The 26,808-nt window shown below is 47.2% G+C and overlaps 1 protein-coding gene across 5 annotated transcripts in view; it reads left to right on the plus strand.

Annotated features, from left to right (window-relative positions):
* LOC142563788 (uncharacterized) overlaps positions 1 to 26,808 on the plus strand; it is a 702,312-nt gene that overhangs the window by 480,361 nt on the left and 195,143 nt on the right. For 4 of the 5 annotated variants that reach the window (XM_075674427.1, XM_075674407.1, XM_075674435.1 and 1 more), the window contains one exon: positions 7,372 to 8,086. In XM_075674427.1, coding sequence (XP_075530542.1) covers positions 7,372 to 8,086 — 715 coding nt within the window. The remainder of the gene's footprint in view (positions 1 to 7,371; positions 8,087 to 26,808) is intronic. The other variant, XM_075674415.1, reaches the window with a different exon arrangement.

Here is a 26,808-nt window from a genome sequence, read left to right on the forward strand (position 1 = left end):
ATATTTTTTCCATAGAATAATTTGCCCGTGCAGTGACCACCATCTTGCACTGTTCTGTGTAACGAGTGGCGTATGAATGTGTTTTTATCGAGATAACTAACGAAAAAGACTTTAAACTTTCTTTTACCTCCCGTTTAAACGCGAGACTTAACTTAATCATAAAGATTAAGCACGCGGATTATTTATTTATTTATTTATTTATTTATTTATTTATTTATTTATTTATTTATTTATTTATTTGAAATACTTTCAATGCCATTGCGGCCTCACAGGGTGGTGCAGTTGTGGTACATTGTTGCAGATGTAAGTCTTGAATGTAGATTGAACAGAGTTGCTGGCGATGGGGGCGGGGACGTTATTCCATTCCGATGACGTCTTTGGCACGAATGAATGAAAGTAGAAGTTGGTGTGGCAGCTTGGCACTTGAACTTTAAAACAATTATCAACACGTGATGAGATTTGCTTTCAAAAATAAATCTCAAATATGGGAATTGTATCGTAGATTAAAAAGCGCTCGACAAACTTTTCTTGCAGTGCATGTATTATTTGAAGATTGGTAGATATCGTCTTACGCAATACCAATAAACAGTAATATAATGAAGAAAAATAGAGTTTATTGTAAACACGAAGCTTTATTTTGAAAGGTAATATACCTCTGTGTCGAGCCATCATATCAACAAAACGGTATAACTTGCCTAAAAGCGATTCAGTTTGCGCATCCCAAAGCATATTTTGTGTGAAGATAACTCCAAGTACTTTCACACTACTCATTGTTTCGATTGTTTCGCGTGCATAAAGAAAGGTGATGATACTACACTTTGTTTGCTTAGATTTGGACCTGAAAATCACGGCTTTTGTCTTGTTTGTATTCATTTATACAATGCTGCTAACCATTCTTGGAGAGCTTTTAGAGCAGCGTTGGCTCTATTGCTAAGGCTACCAGGTTCAGGTGAGAAAAAAAAAGAATACGGTAGCATCGTCAGTGTACATTTTGTATTTCGCATCTCTATAGATATTTACACTAGGTCATTTATATATGCTGTAAAAGGAAACGGGCCAAGAATACTGCCTTGAGGAACGACTCTGCCGATGTGTTTTAAATCTGAACGGCAATTCTCTATTTGGACATATTCATAGCGGTTATCTATGTAAGATTTCATGTGGTTTAGACAGTGCCCTCGAATACCATAAGTTTCAAGATATTTAAGTAATATGCAATGATGGATGCAATCAGATGCTTTAGTGAAATCAACGTAAAGGCTGAGCACGATTCTTGTTTTCAAATTATGATAGAATGAATTCTTTTTTGTTGAAGTAGGGCTAATTTCGTAGACAGCCGTTTACTAAATCCAAATTGGGCTGTAAAGATAAGATGCAGCCTTAGTCAGTGCACATGTCTGCTAGATTAAATTCATAACGCGGCTAAATTTGTCGGGGATGTGTAAAATGCGATAAGGGAGCTACACTGGAATCGTGAGAATAAACATAGTGGTGCAGGGCAATGCAAATAATGAGTGCATGCATTTCCTCGCACCATTCACCTTGATAGTATTCAGCTTTCGTAGATTCAGATTCAGATTCAGATTTATTCGTTCCAAAAAAAGAAGTAATTACATGAGAAATATACAGACGAGGGTCCCAAAGTGAAAGAACTGTAGTGGGACCCTCGGTTAATAATAACAACATTGATGGTGATATCAATAGTCAGCAAATTAGCGTATTATAAACAACATATACAGATCAAATACATCATTAGACATGTCATTTACAATCAAACACGAAAAAGCACGTTATAACAGAAAATCGGAAAAAAGCATGGATGAAATACAACAAATGACATGGGAGATAAATGTCAGAAGGTACACCGCTAGATCGTAGTTAAGTTATCGCAGTAAATGATGCTTAAGGTGATTTTTAAAAATTGCAAGAGAAGTACAGGATTTTATGGTTGATGGTAATTCATTCCAAAGAGAAATTGCAGCGAAGGAAGATGTTTTTTTGCCGTAATTGGTATGAACCATGGGTAACAAGAAATTGTTGTTAGCTGCAAATCTGGTCATATTTTTATTCTGCAAAAGGTCAGTTGCAATGAACGGATACATAAGGTTATTATGAAGCAACTTGTGGAGTAAGACGAGTATGTTAAACTGGAACAAATTATTAATAGGCAAAATATTATACGCGCGAAGTAACAAAGAGGCATCGGATTGCATGGAGCTAGAAGTGATAATGCGTATTGACTGATTTTGGATATGTTGAATTGATGATAAGTGACAAGCGTACGTGTTGCCCCATGAAACAATGCCGTAATTAATGTGACTATGAATGAACGCATAATACAACGCTAGCAGAGCCTCACGAGAAAAAAAAGGGCGAGCTTTAATTAATGCACGTATACCAAACGCAGTCTTGTGCTTGAGATGTTGGAAGTGAGAGCGAAATGTAAGGTTAGGGTCAAGATGTATGCCAAGAAAAGTGACATCGGTGCTAACGGGAATTGAATGACTTCCAAGCTTTACTTCAGGAATAGAAGTTAAGGCCCTTTGAGCACTTTTGAATAACATAAATTTAGTTTTTAAAGGATTAAGAACTAAGTAATTGTTGCTACACCATTTTATAATGTTACTTAATGCAATATTTAACTTAGAAGTAAGAGTAGTAACAGATTTGTCAGATGAAGCTATGGTTGTGTCATCTGCGTATAAAATGCAATGAACGCAGTTGGAGGAGTTAAGAGAATCCGGAAGGTCATTAATATATAAAAGGAAAAGCAAAGGGCCCAGAACTGATCCCTGTGGTACACCTTGGTTAATACATTTTGTTACCGAGAAAGTATTTGCTGCATGTACTGTGTATGGCCGGTCACGTAAATAATTTTTTAAGAATGTTAGCGCAGGACCGGTTATACCATAAGAGTCAAGTTTATTAAACAGGGCTTGATGGTTAACCGTGTCATAAGCTTTACTGAAGTCTAAAAATACAGATCCGACTAAGCTTCCCGAGTCAATACATTTTTTTATGTAGTCAGTTAGAGATAGAACAGCTAGATTCGTGGAACTCCCTGGGCGGAAACCAAATTGATTGTTCTTTAGCAATTTAAACTTTGTTAAGTAGTTATTAAGACGTTTAACAAATAATTTCTCAATGAGTTTACTAAGGCAGGAAAGAATTGCAATTGGTCGGTAATTATTAACTGTATGTTTGTCGCCTTTTTTAAAAACAGGAATAATCTTGGCATTTTTTAAAAATGAAGGGAATGCACCTTCTTTGAACATAAGGTTGATAATATTACAGAGCGTGTCACAAACTAAATGCGCAACCAGTTTTAAATGCCTGACACAAATATTGTCTAAGCCAGGCCCTGTATTTTTAAGGTTAGCAATCGTGGAGCACACTTCATTTGGTGTAGCTGGTAACAAAAAGAATGATTGTGTCGTACGGCTCAAAGTATTATGAAACTGCGCATGTATGTTGTTATTAGTGTAAACAGAAGAAAAGTAGTCCGAAAACGCGTTAGCAATTTCGTTGGGCTCAGAAAGAGTGAGACCATTGTAATTTATTTTGGTTATGGAGGCATCAACAGACGATTTGTTTAGAAAAGAGTTCAATAACTGCCATTGCTTTTTGGGGTTGTCCTTATTCTGATCAAATTTATTTTCATAGTACTTTTTTTTTGCCTGTTTAAGTAAAACATTCAGTAATTTACAGTACCTACTATAGCGTCTAGCTAGTCTAGTATTAAAGGGCTGACGTTTAGTTTTCTTGTACATGTTTTCCTTCTTTCTTAAACTTTCCAGAAGACCGTCCGTCATCCATGGGTTGCACGGATATTTATACTTTTTCCCACATTTAACAGTGCGTGTGTTAGTTGAAATGGCCAATAAAAATGAACTGCAGAATTTGTTTAGTGCTTCTTCGGGATCAGACATAGAATTAATTGGCGACCAATCAGTTTTACTGATGGCTTCAATAAAGGTATCTGCACTAAATACGGAAGAAACGTAGCTATTATCGTTCTCATGTATTTCATTGTTAAATGTAAGAAAAACAGGAAAATGATCGGTTATGTCAGTATTAATAACCCCGGAGAAAGGCGGTGGTGATATGTTAGATAACACGTGATCAATAAGCGTACTGCTCCCACGAGAGGCTACCCTAGTTGGGCAGTCAATGAGTAATTCAAAACCGAATCCAGCAAAACAATCTGTGTAAGTTGTGTACGAGGTAGCTTCAGTGTCAAGCAAGTTAATATTAATATCACCTACAATCACCACATCCTTATTTTCAAAAGCTAACTTCGACAATACTGCATCAAGAGAAAGCAAGAAATCGTTAAGCGAAGATGACGGTGAGCGATAAATGCAACCAAGGATCAAGTTCTTATTGTTATTAAAGAATGACCGATCGACTTCTATCCACACAGACTCACAATGATTCACGTTAACAGCCAGATCAAATCTGCGAGTGTAGGTGACAGCTTGTGAAACAAAAATGGCGGCGCCACCATGACTGTTAGATTGACGATGACAATACTCCGGTTGATAAGATTGAAAACCGCTCATGTTGTTGTCGGAATCAGAAAGCCAAGTCTCCGATATGCAGATAAAAGTGAAGACATGGTGAAGTGAGGCAATGAAGTTATTAATTCCATCTATGTTCTTTCGAAGGCTACGAGCATTGAAGTGAATGAGTGATCGTTTTTTTGCGGTAAGACAAGATTTTACGTCAACAGGGTAGAGCAAGGCCATGGAAAAAAAGGGGAAAAAATATTTGCAGTGAATTACGTGAAGATTCGAAGGTCGGACTCAGTGAAAATGCGATAGACCCTGCTATCATCAGTTTTGCGTGCTTTTATCTGGCAGTTTTCTGTCCATAAGTACTTCCACTTATTTTCTTTTTTGAGTGCCAGCGCCTTCGAGAACATCTTCTTGTTATCAATGGTCAAGTGGTCATTTACATAGACAGGCGTGCTAGTGCCACCTGTGAAACCAATGTGGTCAGTGCGAAGCCTAGCTCTTCTTGCCTTCCTGATGAACTCGTTTTTCTTATCGCGTGAGCAGAAGCGAGCAATGATGCTCTTCTCATTTGATTTAGAGGCCACACGGTGAGCCGTGTCGATATCAGCGGGTAAGAGAGGGTACTCGATAGCATCGCCAATTCGCTTCAGGATGACTCCGCAGTCTTCACCCTGCGATGTAGGGATTCCCTTAATTTCCACATTATTCATTCTCGAATATTGCTCTAAATCAGCCACTTTTCTTTCGAGTGCTTCGTTACGCGACAAGAGCGCCTTGTTTGAGGCTACGAGTTCTTCCTGTTCTTCTATCTATCTATCTATCTATCTATCTATCTATCTATCTATCTATCTATCTATCTATCTATCTCTATCTATCTATCTATCTATCTATCTATCTATGTTTACCCTCTTTGGCGACGGATCCTTTTGTCTTCTTTCTTTCCGAACGAAGGGTGCGGTTGTCTCGCCCATTCTAGCAAATCAAACGTATCATTAGTCGTCACTTTATCAAGGGGCTTGCTTTCCGACGTTGAACAGCCATCGTTGTGGCAGGAGCGGTGCGGAGCTTTTGCAATATTTTTCGTGGCTGTTTCTGAGCGGCTGATGATCGCATAACTTTGCGAAATGGGCGCTTCGATGCATTCAATTGCTGTCGACATGCATCTTTCGACCTGTGCAGTTTAATATGAGTCTCCCTGTGTGCGCGAAATGGCATTCCGTGTAGCGCAGAACATTTTCAAGAAATATTCACAAATGAATAGATTTTAATTTTAGGTTTAGCGGTAGCGCTTCATCTTCCTATTTATCTTTCTTTCCTGCGACCATTGAATCCTCTCACTTCCGTTGATATCGCGCTTATGCTCGACATTCATCTTTATACATCAAAGAGCCTTTGTCATTTCGATAGAGGTTCCTCACGTATATGTATGACTGAACTCGATTCATTAGGACTTTTCCGTGTATGAAACGTCTATGCTTGTATAGCGGTTTCTTTCTAAGCTGCACCGTCGGCTACACTCGATCGACGCCGCACAGCGCATTGATTTCGACCACCTGTCGTTCTACAACGGGCACATCTCTCGACGTATACTTTTGTGACTCACGGCCATCGTACCGAGGTGTGGCCTTTCTTCGCGGCCAGGAACCAAACGCGACCAGGTGCTCAGTATCGGAGCGCCTTGGCTGCTGCGTCGGGCTGTATATTATTATTTTTTTCTCTCTCTAATGGCTATTAGCCATGAGGTGGTAGACTGTGTGTTAGCAAACGCACGCGGTACTCATTTACTGCGCGCATAAGTAGCGTAACTGTTTCCTGGCGCAGCCGTCGCGCAACCCGCTTCCGTTTTCGTTGCTGTCCAACGGTTTTGCTTTGGCCGGTTACCACGGCCTTTGCGTACTTCGTCCGCGAGGGCGTGTGCTGCGAGGATATCGCGTGCGGACCACTGCCGTTTTTGTTTAAAAGCAAGCACTGTGTGCCTCCCTCCTGTGCGGGGTTTATATGGAGCCAGGCTCTCTATCCTTGAGCGTCATCATTCCTTCTTTGCGTTTCTCTGCTGCGCCCCTTTTAGGACCTTGTTAGGCACCGTGCGCATACGCACGGTCTAGTGGCTGACCTAGCAACGAGTCTATCTAGCTCATTTATCGGGTCTGGTTTCCGGTTAACCAACGAGGCTGCGCATACGCCACCGTGGTTTTCTTTATTTGCTTCTTGCGTGCTAACGGGCCCCGTGCAGGCCGTTTTATGTCATTCGAGGCCCTCTTGCCTCGGTATATTTACGTATAGCGCTTTCGCGCGTGTTTTTGCTGCTGCGCTTACAATGTGATGCGGTAAGTTGTTGCGCTGATCGTTTCATGTCGCGCACTGCACAAGGGCATTTTCCTGCGCCAAAGAAGGAAGTGCGCGCACTGAGAATGGCGGCGAACTTTGCCTCAACGACCTTGTTTGTTGCATTCGATGTGCGTATTGCAACGCGTCTAGGTGTTTTATGGTTGTAATTCGCTGCATTTGCTCAGCAGCAGTTTTACTGTTTTGAGTGTTTGAATTAAACTGTTTGCGTTCTAAATTAAATACGTGTTAACTGTGCCGTATAAGTGACCCGGTTATGCACATCGACTTGTTGCTCATAGAGAGGAGCGGAGTTGAACGAGCAGGGAGAAAGCCAAACAAAACAAAAATAAAAGTTAATGCAACTGCAACGTAGGCCGGCACTTGTGTCCGAGTGCCGTCGCGACTGCATGCGTTCGCGCGACCCAATTTCGTCGTCCTCTTAGCGCTTTGAAACACCTGTGGCAAGATTTACTGGCGGCCCTTTTGAGCGCCTTTCTGAGTGCAACGTCGGCTCTGTCTCGCGCAGAAAGCGCGCCCGGAGCCCGGAGCGTGCTGCGACAGCGGCTGCCCCGGCTGCCCTGGCCTGCAGAGCCACCAGGCGTGGCCGCTCTGCTTCAGCCGGCGGGTGGCGATCCAGCTGTGCGAACTCGACTCCTCAGTGCTTCGACCCGGTGACTTCTACTTGGCAGCCGCCGTTGGACCCGAGGACCCAGCCCGAGTACCCGGCACGGCGAAATTGGTGCTCAAGTACCGCGACGACTTGGGCCACCTCTGTAGCAGAAGAATCGATGCGCACGACCTCGGGCGGCTCCTGGCCATGGACTGGACGGCCTCGGGACAGGAGACGGACGAGCAGCTGGTGACTCTGCTCAAGCACCTGCTCGTCTCTGTCGAGCGGGGGCTCGAGAGGATTGAGTGGGACTCTCTGCTGGCGGCCAACAAGACCTGGGCTTCTGGGCACCGCCTGGAAAACTGCCCCTGCAAGAACCACGCTTCGTTGCAGCAGCAGCAGCCTGACGACGCGAACGACAGTGAAGGCCCAACGGGCCACGCCGAACCCGCCAAGGACCAGGCGACGGGCGGCCTTTGCCCTTGTTCCAAGAGCAGCAGCGGCTGTAGTGTCGACTCCGCCAGCCGTAGGACGAGCGCGTCCTCCGGAGTTGATCCCGGACCATCGTCGAGCGACGATTCCTCGTCCAGGGAAGGCTCCTGGGCCGGAATGCTGCTTCCAGGTGAGTTAGGTAAACGAATTCCCTGCTTTACTCAGTGCACCGAGACTTCATCAAAACGCAATCGATGATATATCGGTCTCGTTTTGATGTGTGAACATTGTGAAATATGTGTTAGCGAGCTGCAGAGCACCCTTCTACAGGCGCACATAGATGCGTCCATGTGTTCAGGTGCTTAATATAAGTTCATTCTTTATTGAAATTTTTGTGGAGAAAGGGAGAGGGGGAGAGGTTAAGCAGAGGGGTTTCTAGAAGTATGCAACTCTTAGTAACAGCGGAGGTTATTGGTGATAACGTCAACGTGCAGTGAAATTTCAAGAGACACACTTACGCCTTTTTGGCCATAGGCTATTGTCTATCTTAAGAATGAGCACGAACAGAGTCGGGCTCATAAATTCCATACGTTGGAGTTTTCAGATTTCTATATGTGCTTATCATGCCGCGCGGTCTGGACCGCAGTTAGGAAATTTCATATTGACTTGTCCTTCGCACCGCCTCAATACAATAGTCTGATGAGCCAGAGGGCGGAATGCTAGTTCCACTACCGCGACTAGAAAGTAAATACACCGTGGTGCGTGCGGATGTCTCGGAACTTTCTAGTGTGCATGTTGCGTGCTGCTGTGTGTTCTGTGTTAGTAATGTGGACTATGCTTAGCATTTCATTTCTCGTGATTCCCATCTACATGCTAGGCGATCAGTCAGACGAACCTCTGCGGGATTCCTTAAACAGGTCCTACTCTCTCTCTCTGACTCGTGAAGCTTCCTTACGCCATGCCGCCAGAGAGAGAAAGCAGTTTATTTGCACCCGTCAGGGAGTATGGGTGATCGGGGTGAGAAGCAGCTCCCCCTTTCACCGCCTACCTCCCCCCTAGACGTCGGCCGGAATTAGTTGGCTTCCGCCATGCCGCCAGGTTGACTCAGTATAGCTATATGGCACTTCGCTGCTGATCAAGACGTCACGGGTTATATTGCCGGTCGCGACGGCGCATTCTGATGGAGGCGGAGTCCGAAAAGGCTCGCATACTTCTAGTTGGGTGCGCTATGCTGTCTCCCTATAGCCCATGCATGGCTTCTGGAAGTTATAGCTTATAATTTAATTTTAATAATTGCGTATGCCGATATGGTAAGGCTCGCGGAGCTGCTGTTGGTTATGCTTCACTTCGCCGTTCTGTTTTTTAATTTTTTCCCCCAGCAGCTCTGAAGTTGACAGCAACTTCCTGAAGGTGCGCACGCTCGCTTTCCACGCACCATTAGGCTGAACGACGGCCAGTTTTATGGGTTTTGTTTTCCCTCTCGTTGCCTTTGGTCCTTTTTCGTGAGGCGGCGCACAAGAAGACAAAGAACCAGAGAGCCAGACGTGCCTTCAAGTTTATTTCGGGTTGTATGACCTTATCTGGTAGCGTTCAGTGACGCTTTCTTAAAGAAGCAATATCAACGGTAACCTTATTCGAGAGACGAACGACATATCGAAACACTCCTATAAGAATCGCCTCCTTGCTCGACATATAGTGGCACGTGAACGCCGAGTTACGTCAGTCTCTCTTTCGGCGATAACTAGTACTTACGAAGGTCAACCGTTTTTGCACCGGCGCACGTATAATCCCCGCGGCTACGACCCGCTCTCATAAACGTCGGCTCTTTATGACCGCTCTGATTCTGCATGGGCGCCATCAAAAGGGCAAAACAGCGCACTGCACTGCAGAGACATCGCTCGTTGAACTGCTCGATTTTTACTGTCAAAGCGGGCCGCTTTGATCTTTTTTACGAGTTTATCAGAAACGCAATCTAGATCTCGTGCGCGCTTTCTCGAGCGCAGGCTCTGTCCTCGATGTTAGCGCACACAGCAGGTGAATTTTGGCCGGTTGTCGCGCAGGACAGACGTTCCGTTGTGGTGCTGTGTTGGCACGATTACGGCTGGCCTCCTATAGCTGAAAAGGGCGGCGGAAAGTTGGTGGGAGGAGAAATCTACAAGTTAGGTTGGCATAATGTAACCATTTGTTTCGCTCGCTTCTATTGCTTTCTTATCATCCATTGACTGCTCACAACCGTCTGACCCTGGTGATAGCGTAAGCGGAGCACCGTCCGCACCACTGACGAAAAGTAAAATAACTGGAATAGAATTGTTACGTTGTCTCGCCGCCTTAGTTCCTCATGGAAAGGAAAAGGCCATAAGACAGGCGTATAACGTCGTTCCAGTTAAGTTTTCTTGCATATTGCTATTGTGGCAAGCGCGCAAATTGTGCGCCTGATGTTTTTGTGCATTCAGCTGAGGGGCCACCTAGATTGTTCGCAAAATGTCTACTGCGCCCTACCGTGTTTGCATATATAATTCATCGCATTCGCCCCCACTGTATACATATTTAAACCACGGAGAACGCTGCTGCGAACGATATTCAGGTCGCGGAGCGGTGCGCTCATACTTCTTAGATATTGAATCGAGGTGCGGAAATCAGCCCTGAATGTGACTCTTCGTTGTTGGAGGCACGTTTCCTTTTATGAGGTCAGAAGTTTAACAAGAAGTGGTGTAGGTGTATAGTGGGCCCTGCACCTACTTCTTTGTCTCATTAGTTTTGCCCTGTTCTTTTTTTTTTTTTTTTTGTGTGTGTGTGTGTGTGTGTGTGTGTGTGTGTGTGTGTGTGTGTGTGTGTGTGTGTGTGTGTGTGTGTGTGTGTGTGTGTGTGTGTGTGTGTGTGTGTGTGTGTGTGTGTGTGTCACATGAAACTGCCACAAGCTGTCGGCGATGTTTATGTTGTGATTGCAGCCTGTGTCGAGGAAAAATAAAGGGAAGCTACTTAAGCGTACAAATTCTGAGCAAAATATTACCCGGAGCTTGGCGCCGCGGGTAGCGTAGCAGTCCCGTTTGCGGTCCCTTTTACTCCTCCGTTCTCTTGGCATTCTCCCTTTTGACGCGTGTTTCTCGCTCGGCACGGTGTCGTATAAATATTCAAGCATCACGCTGCAAGCACCCGCGAACTGTTGGAACACTGGCCCCAGGCAGGCGAGACATTATTGCGGCTTCTGGCTTTCTTCCACCGCGCGCAGCCGGCTTTTATTTCGTACCTGGGAAACCGGCGCCGCTTTGCCAACAGCGGGTGGATGACCGCTCAGTTGGACGGCCTTCGTGGCGCATTCTCGCGAGAAGCTTTCCCGACTCGAGAGACGCGCGGAACTCGCTCGTTCTATCGTATGCCAGGTGCACGCGATTCTCGCCAATTTCAGGCAACGCAAATCGTGAATGGAGAATCAGACGCTGCCGCCTCGGCCTGGTGAGCGGTTTGTCGGCTATCCTTCCACTACAATAGTAAGACGCGCGCAGTTCTCTGAACGAAGGGAGAGCAGCGAAGAGTCAGCCTGCAGCCGCCGCCTGCGCTTTTTGTCCACGCTTCTGCAGACGTAAAGCAGTTATGAAAAATGAAGAGCAGCTGAAATGCATGCGAGCACCTTAAGCGCAAAAGGGACCACTGGCAAACGCTTTTGCCTGAGTACCGGAACGTCACACATTTGGCTTCATCTCCGAGGGTTGCCACGTCCGCCAGCAGACCTCGTTCACTCCTACTGTGGGCACAATTTGCTTCACCAGGAAGTGCGGAAATTCTAAAAAATGGCATTAAACATGGGGCAAATAGTTTTCAATTTAAACGCAAATCGTTTCTCTTGTTTTTACCCACTTCCGTGGCTCAGTGGATGCGAGGTCGTGCTGGCCAGATTCCAACGGAGGTGTAATGTGTAGACGCTTGCGTACTCAGAGTCAGATGCACGTTTAAAGGCCCTATTTAGTGATCAAAATTGATACCTATCCCTCCACTACGGTGCTTGTAATGTCCCAGCGTTCTGGAAAGGTAGAATCCCGTCATTTATTGGCGTTGTTCAAGTCGCACACCCAGATACGGCTCTCTCGGAGTGAAAGAAGCCAGTCGCGGAGGCCGTGCTTTTCTGTACTGCAAGCGCCAGAAGTGATTGGCAGGAGTCGGAAACACGTCAAGGTCGCCGTGGTTTAGACATCATCTAATCTATTTCGGGGGAGTCATATTCGTGCAGCATAAGTCGCCTATATAGTTCCGCACGTATAGATCAAGCAAGGCTTCGAAGCTGTGTAAACACATGCAAAGAAATCTCAACGCTCGACTACTTGTGTCACTCTGCTAAGCGTGCGTAGACCAGCGAAATTTGATGGAATGCAATACTGAGCGATTTTCTTTTTACAACGAAAGCATACCTCCAGGTCCACCTGAATCCGCATGCCCTGGGCAGAAAATGAACCGCGCTGATTTTAATATAAGGAATGCGTGTGAACAACTGCAAGGCACGGGTATATTTCAAAATTTATAATTTCACTTCGCCGTTGTGTAAAATGTTTAATTGCCTGCCCAGTTGAATACAGCATCGCATTGAATACAACATCGGGAGCGTGTCCATGTCGTAGAAAGCGCAACCCTCACCAACAATATTGCAGTTAATCGCGTTCACGTTGCTCTGCTCAAATGTCTTTTCAGCTCAGCTGAAAAACCGAAACTGGATTTTTTCAAGCGATTTCGTGTTGCTTGTAATCACTCTGTACAACTGCTAGCTTCCGCTGAAACACACTTTACATATATAAGTAACGATTGGCTGGAAGGACTTGTAGTAATTCTCCATGCATGTATACACCCACACGCCTATATAGTCGTGAAGTGTGACGCCCCTCGGGATGACACTTTAGTTACGAGCAGTAAACAGCGCCAAACAACAGGACAAAGAGAGGGGCACAGACAACAGCGCTGACAAACAACCAAGTGTCTTTATTCTTTCAGTCAGTATATATATATATATATACTCCGCCGCTATCTCAAAGCACAGAATCAACAGAATTAAGCATGCGCAGGGGCGAAAATTGCAATGAATGCGATAGGAAGGCAATCTCCTTCGCGCTGTTTACGGCTCGTAATCATGAACCAACCAGCCCAAATGCGTACTCTTCGACACTTCAGTTATTGCAAGAATGTTTTAGTCTTTTGAGAAGCCTAAAAAGGTGATAAAATAAAGCAAAATGAAAAAACTTTCACCATAGCCAGGGCTCTCGGGCGTCGCATTGGTCCTATATAGCGCCACACTATAGTACAGCACTGCATTCCATGCCTTCATCCCCAAGCTCCGGGCCTCACTTATTTTGCTTGGTTGCGTAGAAACCATCTAAGCGTGACGCCGAGCAACGTCATCAATCAACAAATAGAATTACGTGCTTACGTAACAGTATGCATTTGCTATGAGCGAAATGCGTACAAGATAGTGCAAGCAGTGGATTCAAGGAAGGAAGGAAGGAAAAAGTGGAGAAGGAAAGGCAGGGAGGAGTGGATTCAAAATGTCTCCACCGATACATGGGGTGAAACCTGCACGCGTGTATTTCCCGTTACTGCTGAGGAAGGGTCCTTTTTTTCATTTGTTTGTTTGTTTGTTTTTGGTAGATTGTCCAAATCAGGTGACCTGTTTCTCGTAGCCAACCGGACACTTAATCCGGTTAACCTCTCTGCCTTTCACCTCTTGTTTTATTTCCTTCCTTCCTTCCTGTTTATCGTGTCTCTTTTATTCGGCCTTTGTGGGCTGTCGTTGTGCCTACAGATTAAGTGTACATAGAGGTACGTGGATCACTCTCTGTTTAGTTTCTTCAAGAGCAGCTGCTGACACCGTTTCGGAGAGAGAAGCGGCGGCCGTCTTTAGCCTACCTGGCTTTACATATGCGCTGGCATGTTCGGGCAGTAAAAGATTATTTACCGTTCGATACGGACACAAGTAACCGCACTGTCCCTCTTGAGCACGCTGAACATGCGCGCTCCCTTTGTGCGCAGATTGTAATTGCTCTTCCCGTGCAGGTGACACTAACGCAAACTGCGACTTATGCTCGTGTGCATTCGTGATTGGACATTGTTGTCACAAGACGCCGCAAGCTTCCTGTCGTGCTACTCCTCATTGAGCTTCAGACAGTGACATCAGCTGGATAAGTAACAGATATAGGAAGTATAAGAGAGAAAAACCGACAGGGTCCACACCGCTATCTTCCCGTGTCTTAACGTTACGCCTAAATTTTTTCGTTCCATCGCTCTTTTGCGTGCTCCTTAACTTGTTCTCGAGCGTCTTTGTTAACCAACAAGTTTCAGTCCCACATGCTAGCACCGGTAGAGTGCAATGATTATACATTTTTTTTCTTTTCGACAGCAGTGCTAAGCTCCCAGTCAGGTTTTGGTAATGCCTGCCATATGCACTGCAACCAATTTTTTATTCTTGTGTAAATTTCCTCCTCAGGATCAGGGTCCCCTGTGAGTAATTGACCCTAGATAAACGTGTTCCTACACAGACTCTAGAAGCTGACTGGCGACCACGAAATCTTGTTCTCTTGCCAGACCATTGAACATTACATTTGTCTTCTGCATATTAATCATCAACACTACACTTACATTTTCTCGGTTAAGGACCCAAACCATTTGTTCCAATTCATCCCCAGTGTTTCTGAACAGGACGATGTCATCTGCAAACTAAAGGTTGTTGAGATATTGGGCGTTGATCCTCTCTCCTATAGGCCTTTCCAGTCTAATACGAAGGTAGATAAAGCGTAGTAACCAAAGCCACAAGAACGCCTGTGGCCACAAGCACGAATACCAGACAAATCCATGCACTTCCCATCATTCTCACGAGGACTGAACGATCGCGGCGCCAGAATTCCCTCTAGTAATTACTGTAGAAAACTCTATAGTTTGAATAACTAACAGATGTTCACTTCGCTTGCCACTTCAGCGCTGGTGGCCTTGAACATTTCCGGCTGCGCTCCATGGTTCTACTGGCAACTGTATTGCTAAAGGCGATGTTGTCGAACTTTGAAAGAAGGCTTTCTTGCATGAGGTTTAGAAATGTCAAAAACGCTAACATGTCACATCAATACTGCGGTGTCATATTCCCGGAATTCTACCGAAATATGAGAAATGAACGACAAGAAAAGCATCACAGCAGTGGTTACACTCAATTTTACCGCGCAAAGTGCGCTGTTGGCAACTGAGGTTCTGCGAAGTCTCGACTGGTGCCAACGAGAGCTTCTAATCGGACGCTTTTCGTGCTCTTCATTTCTGCCGATTCTATTCTTCTCGTTTCTCATGGCTTTAAGCATAAGAGGACAATGGCAGGAGCATTGTTCTGTACGTGAGGCGCCAAAGGGGCCAGCATGAAAATAGCCCGGCGCCCCTCGTCCCCTCCCTCTGTCTTTACTGCACTGCCGTTGCCAGCCGCATCACATGCGTCAGCTAGCATCCGGGGCGCTTCCTCTGCTCGCCGATGATTAGGCCGTGGATTTTGCGCTTTCACTGTGCTCCAGTGAATCGACCAATCATATACATTTGAGTATGCCTGCGTTAAGTAGATAGCACGTCGCGATCGCGTCACCTTGTATGCAATCTTTTCTCGATAAAAACAATGACGCACGACTCGCCACAACTTTCTCTTGAAGTAGAAAAAAGGGGATAAAAAAAGGATAGAGAAGGAACAGCTTAAGAAGAGCACCTGTAGGAGTCATGGCACGCTCTTCCTTAGTTCTGTGTCATTAATCATTGAAGTTGGCGTTCAATAGGCGCTCGGCCGGCGTGGCAGTGATCGTTCATTTTTTCGATGGATCGACGCCCCGTACTGATGTGGATAAGATGATCGAGAGTTCAAGTAAAAAGCGCGTGATGAATTGCGTCCCCACAGAGTAAGGCGGTTTTAATCGCCCTGACACAAGATCATGTGTGCGGGTGTGTACGAGTGCCGCTATTCGCAAGCGCTTTCTCTGCCAGAAAAGATTTTTTTTTTGTATTGTGCGTGTGTGCTTTATTTTCTCTATCTCGTTTTCTGCGCGCGCTTTTCTTTCTTATTTTTGTCTCCCGTTATCCCTTTTGCTTTATCTTCCGATTAACCTCGCCGCCTCCTTCTCTGGCTCTATTTGATAAATGGCCGAGGCGTTGATATATCAGTATCGAGCCGGCTTGTTTGCTTGGGACCGTAGCAGCGTATATAATTTCGTTCTGCGTGGCGGGCCCAGAAAGAAAATAAGATAGGACGAACATTTCTTTTTTTTTTTGTACACACCACTTTATATGTAAATGTGCAGTGCGCCAATTTTAGAGTCTCATTAGCTCACATTACATGTATAGTAGAGTTGAATTACCAGCCTGCGTGTACGATTGCGCTTGTCAGATTGGGTTGGATGTGGTCTCCTGCGGCAGGCCGACTTATAGGAGAGGAGGTGGGGGTGGAGGTGGGGGGGGGGGCATACCGCTAACGACCACATCTTGCGCGTTTTCTCAACCTTGGCGCTAGCTATCAGCGTCAAATAGCTAGACCTCCACACACTTCCGCTATCGTCATACGCGCAGAACATAAAATGCCGCACCGTAGCATGCATGTCGCGTCGCATTGGCTGCGCGAACTGAGCTCCGGCCGCTTTAGCACAGCCGCGCCTCGTGCCAGCGCAGGCGAAGGCGCACGAGGTTGGGGGAAAGTGGAGAGGGGTGTGTCCGTATTTGGCTCGTGGGTTCGGTAATTGCTCGATGCTGTGCCACTTGATGCGCGCCCGCATCGGCCAATAAAAAAACAGAAACTGAAAAGACTTGCGGCGGGCGCCGCTCCTGTTGTAGTTCATTATTTTCCAGCGCCCAGGCCGCTTCATCGACGGGGCCTAGCCGCGTTTTTGCCGCCGAATAATTTTGGCGTAAGGGTAAGGAAAGGCTGCGGCAATTTCGCAGTCGTTACAGGCACGCACCACCCCACTTTCACGCACCGCTCGTGGTAGGCAGGGCTAAACCAATTTTACACGACGTTGTGCACTTCAATGATGCTTGTTTGCGGCGTAATTAATGGCTTTGTATTTTTAGCCCCCATCGTTGCCGGGTGCAATTTTCTATCTTCCTCCCCTCGCTGGTGTGGAGCGCTCGCGAAAGGCTGGCTCAGGGCGCTCAGCCGCCCAGCAGCAGCTGCAGTTGAACCGTCCGCAAGTGCACCGCCCCAGCTCAGCTGGCGTGCACGCGTGTGTGCGCGCGCACGGCGACGGCACAGCCTTTTCATATAGCGGTGCAACGTTATAGCATGTGGCTCGAGCTTAATGTACGCGGCAATCGTCCCCGCAACGCTATTAGGAGGTCGCACGTTTTTTTGGATAACGCGTTTTCGATTTCATCTTTTCTCCATCTTCGCCAGCTCCTTCTGTGCGCTTGTTTTTCGTCGTGCTTCAAATGCATCCATTCAGAATTCGTTCGGCGGTCTTCACCTATGGGCTGGAAATTTTTCGCTGAAAACGTTATTCTTCATTGCGTAAACATAGGAGCCTACGAGCAAACCAAGGTCGTCACCGCGAGGGAAAGTTTACGCGCACATCTTAAGGCGCGCGATCATATATACGTTCGCGTCTGTCCAAACCTCTGCCAAACACGTTTGCAAAAGCGCCGCGCGCGCCCTTAAAGAAAGAATAAAATAGGCGCTCAAAGAAAGCAGAAAGGTACAAAACGAGAGAGAATGAACGGCAGGCGGTCCTTGCTTGGGCGATCGTCGCGCGATTGTGCGTGTGTGGCGCTAACCTTGCCGACCTGGCGTCTCCGTGGGAAGCTGGCGCAGTGCGTTTGCTTATTTGCGACGACGCGGGAGAGGTGCGCGGACGAGGCGCGGCCTGCAGGGGCGTCCGGCGTGAGTCACTGCGACCGACGCGTCGTGGACGCCTGCCAGGCCCAAAGACAAACAGAGCCGCTCTCGCAATCACCGCGAAATGAGCGGCCCGCTGTGTGCGGCGTATACCCGCAGGAAGTGCGCGCCGGAGTCGCGCGCGTCGCCAGTGTCGACTGAATGGCGGCTGCTGTTCGAGCGGCGACCTACATACTCGCGTGTACGCGCTGCGTACGGGGCCGCGGGGCAAACCTCCGTGATGGCAGAATCCGCGTAACGAGGTGCGTGCCCTTGGGTGGCGTTTTCGTATTCAGTTCTGCCGTGCGCACGCGACGCGCGCTTGCATCGCTCTCGGGCCGCTTCTGTCTCGGGAACGCGGTGCGGCCGCGGAGCGGCGCTTCCGACCCGCCTCTTCCTTTGGAGCCGATTTACGCTCGAGCCGCCCATCGCCGCACCGCACGCGTGCGGTCGCGCGAAAGATTGCACGTATCAAACACTTGTGCGCAAATTTCGGTTTACAGTGTGTAAGGTATACACTGTGCACACAGTGTAAATGGTAATTTGTGCACAAATGTTGCATACGTGCAATTTTTCGCGCGGCCGCAAGCGTGCGGTGCGGCTTGCGGCGATGGGCGGCTCGAGCCTAAATCGGCCCTTATAGGCTGGCCGGCTGCGGGAGAATGACGTTTGCCGAAAAGAAAACAAACGCAGGTTTATTTTGTCGCACCGCGCGCTTCCCGTGGCACCAGTTCTCGCGAGAGGGTATATATGTGACTGCATCAGGAGATATTTCTCGTTCCTTAATTTCAGAAAAAAAGAAAGATAACGGAATAACAATAGTCTGTTGAATGGCATTACTTCAGTGATGCTGAATGAGGCATATTCTATATCGTGACTATCGGCATGGTGGTAGCCGCGCCAACCCTCTAACAGTAACCAAACATCTCATCTTGCGTATCTAAAAAATCACGAGAATCGATTGTGCGAGCATTAGTGCTCATTGAATTTAACTAATTCAGATAAATGCCGTTAGCTATCTTCAAAGCATTGCGAAAGGAAATTTTAAGTCGGGCAGATGCCGCTCGTTTTGAAGCGAGTACGCCATATGATTATGGCCATCGCTGATAATTATGCATGGGCCGAGCCAATACGTGTCCCATATAGAGTTAGGGCCGAACGCAGTATGAGAAGCACTCTATATAGGGAAGGAAACCTCGCAAGCGCCTCGTTTATGTCGGTGATCGAAATAATGATGCCAAGTCCACGCAAATTGCGAAGGAAGTCGCCGGTCATCGTCCGACTTGTTGGTTTTGCATGGCCAAAACTTTCAAGAGAGGTAGTAAATCCAAATTAACGTTTGCTCCGTACATTCTTGCAGTTCGGCAAACGGTGCCTTGTTGGTTCCTCCCTTCGTTTTGTCTGATGGAGCCGAAAGCATGCCAGAAAAGCGAACGCTTGGATGCGGGTTGCGCAAGCCTGCAAGTTCAACGCAGCCGCGCCGCCGGCGGAGTGTTTTACAACAGCGCTTAACGCCCTCCGATGCGTGTGCGTCCAAGGCGCTCACGCATTCGAACAAGAATTTCCTGCTTAACAGTATCGGCAATTTATACGGCGCACGTAGCGGCGTCCCGCGGAGCTCTCGCCTTCCCAGGGCGCGACTTGCGCTGGGCGCTGAAAGCGAGTCTGGCATCCTCGGCGGCGACGGCAGAATCGGCGAATAAGCAAAACAGCACCGAGAGTAAAAGGCTAGCAGCAGCGGGCCGAGAAAATTGCAGCACCGTCCTTCCACCCCACCGCGCTGCTGCTATAGCACGCGATTATGTGCTTTCGCGTAGACAAGCGAGTGGCGCGGCGCGCTTTCTCGACAATCTCGAGCGAGTGGGACGCACTGCGCCACCCGCGCACGCCCGCTGAATTCCCCGTCAAATCATGGTCGCATTTCCTGCCGCCACTTCGCCGCGATCGCCTTTTTCTTGCGCCCGTCTTCTTTCTTTGTTTCCTTCGCTTACCTTCTCCGCAGCCGTCCTTTCTCCGTTCGCGCGGCCCACGCACAATTATCGGAGCGCCGTATTCTCATGAATCTGGGTTAACCTGCGATCTATTGCTTCGCGCGGCGTTTCTCTCCACGTAGTTGTTTCTCTATCGCGCGCGCGCACCGGCGTCAACGGGGCCGGCGGCGGCCCCACGCGCACATATACATTGACAACGGCAGTTTAAGCTGTCCGAAGCATTCGCTACACTTGCGTCATTTGGCGGCTGCCGGCCTGGCGTCTCCCTTTGCGCATTAGATTTGTGCATCTGGATCCTCGACGTCAGTATCTGAACCATCTTCGTCGCTATACACCCGAGCGCTGCTGGCAGTGCTGAAGACTCCTAGCGGCACCTGTTGCGCGCCATAACGTATACTTCGCCTCGAGGTCTTAACGTTTCGCTTCAAGTTGGGCGTGAAACGTACTAGCTTCGCCAAACCGGTTGCCGCGCTACCCATCACTGATACCGGATTACACGGCGAAAGCTCTCCTTATCGGATGTTCCTGCTTTTCACGTTGTAAAAAGCAGTGTGACATGTCTGCAAGCGAAACTGGCACATTTTTTAAATATTTTTTACATGAATTTCTCTTACGTTTGCGCAGGCTCTAAACTTGTTCGTATAATCGACAAAAGCTCGCGTGCACCGCAGAATACTTATGTATGGATAGGATCATCTGATGACGTTTCTCATTTAGTTAAATAATAGCCCGTACGGATCGGCTCATTCTTTACAATTTATTTCTTAATTATACTAAATTCTGGGGTTTTACACGCCAATACCACTTTCTAATCATGAGGCACGCTGTAGTGGGGGATTGCGGATTAAATTTCGACCGCCTGGAGTTCTTTAACGTGCACATAAATCTAAGTACACGAGCGTTTTACAGCGAATGTGTTTATATGCCTAGGCTTCCGTGAAATTTTCACGCGTGCGAGCAAAAACTATCATCATCATCAATGGCTTGTGCCCTTGCTCGCGCATTCGTCGTTGTCTTCCACAGCTGTCTCCGCGATGGCGCTCATCATGCCAACGTTCACACACTCCCCCTCCCTCCGCGAAGGCGCTGACGGCACTGGCCTATACTGCCAGTCGGTGCGGTGATTGCGGTCTCAAATACTTTGCCTTAATATATCGCGAAATGAGAACGCGAATGTACATAACGAATGTATGACACGAATGAACGCGAATGTATAAAAATAAATGTGTGTGCTTACCTTTCGTGGCGATGACCACCGATCAAGACAATAAATGCGTTCGCATCTTTGTTCAAAATTCTGTATCATTTCTTTGTCGTGTGCTACACAGCTTGGCTGATCGTCCACCTTCACAGAGGGGAATGGCTCATGATTTTTTCCTATTCGTCTCCATAGAATTGAGGCCGCCGCAGCCGTGATAGAAACGCCATAGAAACTATGCTATCGTGGCGGGGTCATTTATTTCTTGGAATGTGTTTCTCAGTGGATTCAATATAGACATGTGTGCACCGTTTCCTATTATTAGGTCAGGGTATTTACTCGATCCTGTTAAGCTAGCCGGCTTCTGCTGTATCACTAAGTGTTTCAATAAAGGGACGCATAGTTTGCTTGACGTTGCACATGGCGTCATGAGAACGCAACGCACAGCCCTGAGTTTCATACACTATTGATTACAGTTGAAGCTCGATTTAAGGAAGTGATGACCACGCCCGAATTATTTCCTTATATCAGGAAGTTCGTAAAATCGAAAAAGGAATTTTCCGGTCCTTTGAAATCTAAAATTTGTAACGCAAAGGCTACCGCGGCATTGTATTTGCCGCTAATCCAATCATCTGTCACATAAACCACGAAATAACGAAAGCAACCACCGCCGCCCCAACCGATCGAGGCGGTGTTGAGTTGGCTGTTCGGTGCATGGGCGCGGCGTGCAGCCTCGTCAAAATAAAGCTAGCGAGGTGACCATAACGATGTTTTACCGCGATAGCTTTAGAGCGCACGGTCGAAGAAGAGCCTGTCTGTGTCAAAATTAGAAGGAAATCACAGCCTTTTTTACTAATTTTTTTCAGGAAAAACTTCGTTAAATTGAGCTGTGCCAAGTTTGTTTTGTTAATTTGGGTTGATTGTAATATGTCCTATGGTATACCGGCCGGGGAATGTAAATTGCTTCGTTAGATCAGGGCCTTCGTAAAATCGGGTTTCGTTAGATCCAGTTTTAACTCTCTTTTGGCTTTGATATGTGGTTGCCATTCTTTTGTAACTCGTCTCCGTGCGAATGCGCGCGCAGCCTGTAGTATGATCGTGTGCTAAAATGTGCCCTCGTCAAAATACGCTCATTTTATTTAATGCATCAACCGGGTTTCCATTTACAATGTACTAAGGAAATTGTACGCTGCGGCTGTGCCGCTGGTCTTTCGTTTGAAACGATATTCAACCGCTAGTAGCCATACACAAAGCTGGCGACCTTGCAACCGGAGCCAGAGTGATCAGCAGAGTGCAAAAATTATACCCTCTGCGATCAACTGCCCTATCATGAAAGCACGCCGTCGCAGTTTGGAAAGCGTGTTGAAGCAGGTATGGAGAGCGACGTGTAAAGTTTTTACGTGCACAGTGCGCATTCGTGCTTATATAGCAAACTCAGTACTGAGAAGGCATTGTTGGGGTATGTCATAAGCCACGTTCACATAGTGTAGCGATTCCCATATTGTTGGGCCGACGCCTTGGTATCTTCTGAAATGTTGCAGTATCAATGCGAACTATGTTATCAGTCACTGCACCGTCCTATAGCATACACGCGCTGCTCGCTCGCGCATGTTCATGTGTACATGTACGCACTTCACGCGTAATAGTGGGCTAATACCGTGTTTACTGTATTAACCAGCTTTGAGGGGAGAGGGGAGGTCGCCACGTCAAACTGCCTAGTTTAGCAGCTTTTATGGAGTGCTCCTTTCTTCGTGACAGAGGAAAATAAATTTGATTTGATTTACGGGAGTGAGACGTTGCGAGACCTGTGCCTTTTTCTTTAGTTATCTGATTTTAAAGGGGAGGTTGTAGCCTTGAGATGGGCGTCGGTCTTACCATTTGGGAAAGAGAAATAAAACTTATTAATGAGGTGCGTCATCAGTGATCGTCTAGGCTGACCTTCTTTCGAGTACAAGCTGGCACGCTGACGCAGTTTTCCCGTGGCTTTCTCAGACTGTCAAGCGCGACTGTAGGCATTCCACGTGGAGGAATAAGTGGGTTTGGCCAATTCCGATCCGCTCGCCTCCTGCCGTGGACTTTTAAGAACGCGCAAGTGTAACGGGTGTTCATCAGCGCAGGAAGCGTATAAGGCTGGCCAAGCGTCTGGCTGCATGATGACACCATCGCGCGTTTGCCCTCTGGTCAGCATGGACGGGGGGGAAGAAGCAGACCGTTCGATGAAAGCCTTCTCCCTTCCCCATCGCTCGGGGTGTCGTCTTCCTCTCGCGCCCTTAATTGGCTTCTGCATGAACAGGTTAAGTTGATTATCGCGAGACTGAATCTCGGTCTGGTATTCGGACCAGAAACCTCTTTGGCGGCCTTCTTTCAAGGCTCTTTCGGCGCTGTATAGAGAGCGCGTTGTGTCAGCCGGGCGTTCATTTGTAAGTTGTCACGTGAGATACATCGCCGAGGACCGCCCCTCCTACCCGAGTAGAAACCCGTTCCCGAGCGCGCGGTCACTCGGCGAATCGGCGTCCGAGAGTAGTGCGGACAAAAAAATCGGGAACGGCAGACCAGGCACGCGCGCCGCGTCTATTACCGCGAGCAAGGAAGGCACAAGTATAAAGGAACAGGACAGAAATTCGGTTACGCGATATTCACGCTCCCAAGAGAAACGGGCTGCCCCCTTTGTTTTCATCTCGGTGTGAACACGCAGACTCCTTTTTTTTTTAAATGTCTTTTTTTCTTCTCTCTCGTTGAGCGACTGATCGTTAGTGGCGGTTAACCGCTGCATTCGCCGCACGGCGTTCGCATGCGGCCGCAATAGGCTGGTTCTTCGTGTCTGTGTCGTGCACGAGACGAGGCCGTTATATCACGTTTCAATTTGTGAACTCGCACTGCGAATTATCTGTTCTTTCGCTAACGGGCTTCGTTGCGCATCATATAAAAGGCGTCGACTACTAAAATCGCTTTTCGGCATCTACCATCTGAATGAACTTTTGTCGGACGGTTTACTGCTTAGCCTATTTCTCCTTTCGTCTGTGGATGTCGCAGGACGATCTTTTTATTAGGGCGTTATCTCTTATCGGCCCGGCTTGCACCGAGACTGGGATAACACACATAAAAATGGAGCGTCCACACGTCTTAGCACTGCGGCTCCCACTTCTCCGCAGTTATTAGGGTGAATTCTTCGTACGCCTAATGTTAACGTCTCGCAAAACATCTGTGAATGCAACGCATTCGGCACTGAGCGAGTGATGCTGGACGTCAGTTAAAATTTTGTTTCTGATTTACCGTTCGACTTTGTCCGATTAACCAATTAAGAAATCAGTTATTCAATCCACGTGCATGACATTAAAGAATGAAAGATGTGGAGTGGGACGGGACTTCATATTTCTCGCTGTATGATAGTGTCCTGGATAAATAATAACAATTATATTATGTTTCATACCCCTTTAGGATTGTAATTGTCTTCGCCACACAACACCAGACCTACCCCCCCACCCCCCCGACCCCCAATTTCTGTATATCGGTATGTAAACTATCCCGAGAGGACTGCGCGCTAACTTCAAAAAGGGCAGGTGTGCCCCATTTCCGTCGATTATTTTCAGCTTTGGTTAACTACCTGAAAACATTTCATCGCGATTAAATCATCCTTTGTTCGGAAGGTTAACCGATCGGCACCGGGGTTCACACCACCAGTCTTCGGGTTGCTTAGCGGAAAGAGTCTCTTGAAAAGAAACGCTACGTATTTACTGCCTCTCTCCTTCACGTGGAAAGGCGGGAAATCAAGAACTCGACGGGTTCTCGAGATATAAAGAAAGCTGCGTAACTTCATTTCCATAACAGCATGAAACTGAATTCTGAAACGACATTCATTTGTCGCAGAATTATTCTGGTGGCTTCTTATTTTGCGCCAGCTTCATTTTCATTCAGAATTTATGAAATCAATATTTAAATCTATTTACCTCAAATACAGCGCTCTAGTTCTAGCTACTCTGAACGAAAGAGCCACGATGCTTTAATTGTGGTAAACGCGCCCGCCGTATTTTTTTTTCTCCTTTTTATCGTATCTCTGTGCGACTTGAAAGGCCCCTCGCCAGGCCACATAGCAAATTTTGGTTATGCGCTGGAAGTTGTTACGTGCCCTCTGAGGAGTGGTCTACCGCAATTATAATTTTTCACAGTAGTTCAGTAATAGCAGAGATAGAAACATTTGAAGTGCCGCGAACTTATGATTCGAGGAGGCGAGCGTCACCGCCAACCTAGACACTCTCTCCACTTGTTCCGTCTGGCCTCCGCAAGCGAAATTCCTTCCCTGCGCTATCCCATACCGGATCCGGAGGATCGCGTGAGGAATGCGTCGCAGGCTCCGCCTTCGTTTTATTACGACAGGAATTACATAGCCACTCGAGGCGCATTTCTGCCGTCGTTGTCGGAGTGATATCCCGTGTAAAGTCCGTGGGCGATAACATCGTCGCTACGCGCCGTATGCTGTATGTGCGACTGAAAAGCGTGCGATGCTGAGCCTACGATGGCGGCTCAACCTTGCGCGCGCACAAGGGAGGAAAGCGGGGAAAGATACCCTGGTGGTCAAAATTAACCCAAACTCCCCTACTACGGCGCGCCTCATAACCAAATAGTGGTTTTGGCACGTAAAACCCCAGAATTCAGTTCAATTCAATACGAAGCCCTGCAAGCAATTTAACTAGACTGATTTGTTCGTTCCGTCTGGAGCTTCACCGTTTTGCAGCGCATTCATATATATGGGCATGAGCAAATTAATTTATGACGTAAGCATTACATTCACTGCTGAAATGCGCCGCTTACGTCAAGCGTTGACGATGCTTCAAGTACGCTAAAGTCAGGTATAGCTTCATAATTACACTGGCGCCGTGGGAACAGTTGTCTTTTAGGTGAAGATATTCCTTACGGGAAGGCAAGGGGAGCTGAGGCAGCATTCTGTCTTTTGCGGTGCCTACATACAGTCTTTTCGTTGCGGAATTCCTCTGCGGATGCCGCTGCTGTTTCCAACTCTTGGCGAAGCTGACGTCTGCTCTGTTATCCTTCTGTATCATCTTGATGCTGCGACCCGCTGCCGACCCAAAACCAGCGTCCGTATTTAGGAACAGAGGTCGACGCCGCTCGGAAGATGCATCAAATTACACGGGTATAAGCGCGGTGTAGGAGGCTTCCAACATGGCTCGGGTTACGGCTGGCGTCTTCTTCAGCGAGGCATACGCGAGTGAAATTACACCATCCATTATTTGGTCGGGGCGGTTGTTTCGCTTTTCCAGTGCGTCCTGCAGCTCTAGGCAGGGTAGCAATTGTTGCACAAAGCGGTAGTGTATGTCATGCCACAGTCAGGTCGATGTAAAATTGTGCGCTGTATTCTTTATTACGCGGATTTTTTAAGTTGTAGTGTGCTTGTCTGTGGTGTATTTAGCATCCCAAGACAACGACAGGATTGTGCGCTCAGGATTGTGCGCTCCGGATTAATTTTGACTGGCGGGAGTCATTTAATCTGCATCCATGCGAAGCTTGATGCACGAGCATTTTTGCATTCTGCCGCCATTACGAATGCGGCTGTAGCGACCCAGAATCGAATCCGCGACTTAGCGCTCAGCAGCAAAGCTCGGGTAATCAGATAGGACCGATGTATGAATTAACTTGCAAATCTGGCGATGTGTTCGAGAATAGATGTGGATCTCTAAAACTCCCTCTCTCTCTACACGTGTAACTGATGTTGTACAGGCCTGTGTTTGTTTCCGGAGAGAGAGAGATACCATGAGTGTTTGTGTTGATGTTATGCTTGAATTCCTCCTTTTTTTTTATCTACGTCGGAACCTTTGTTGCCGTGGCGGCTTCTGTATAGTGCTGCAGCACCCGGTTCCACC

The sequence above is a fragment of the Dermacentor variabilis genome, chromosome 1 (assembly GCF_050947875.1).
Source record: "Dermacentor variabilis isolate Ectoservices chromosome 1, ASM5094787v1, whole genome shotgun sequence".
Taxonomy (NCBI): Eukaryota; Metazoa; Arthropoda; class Arachnida; order Ixodida; family Ixodidae; genus Dermacentor; species Dermacentor variabilis.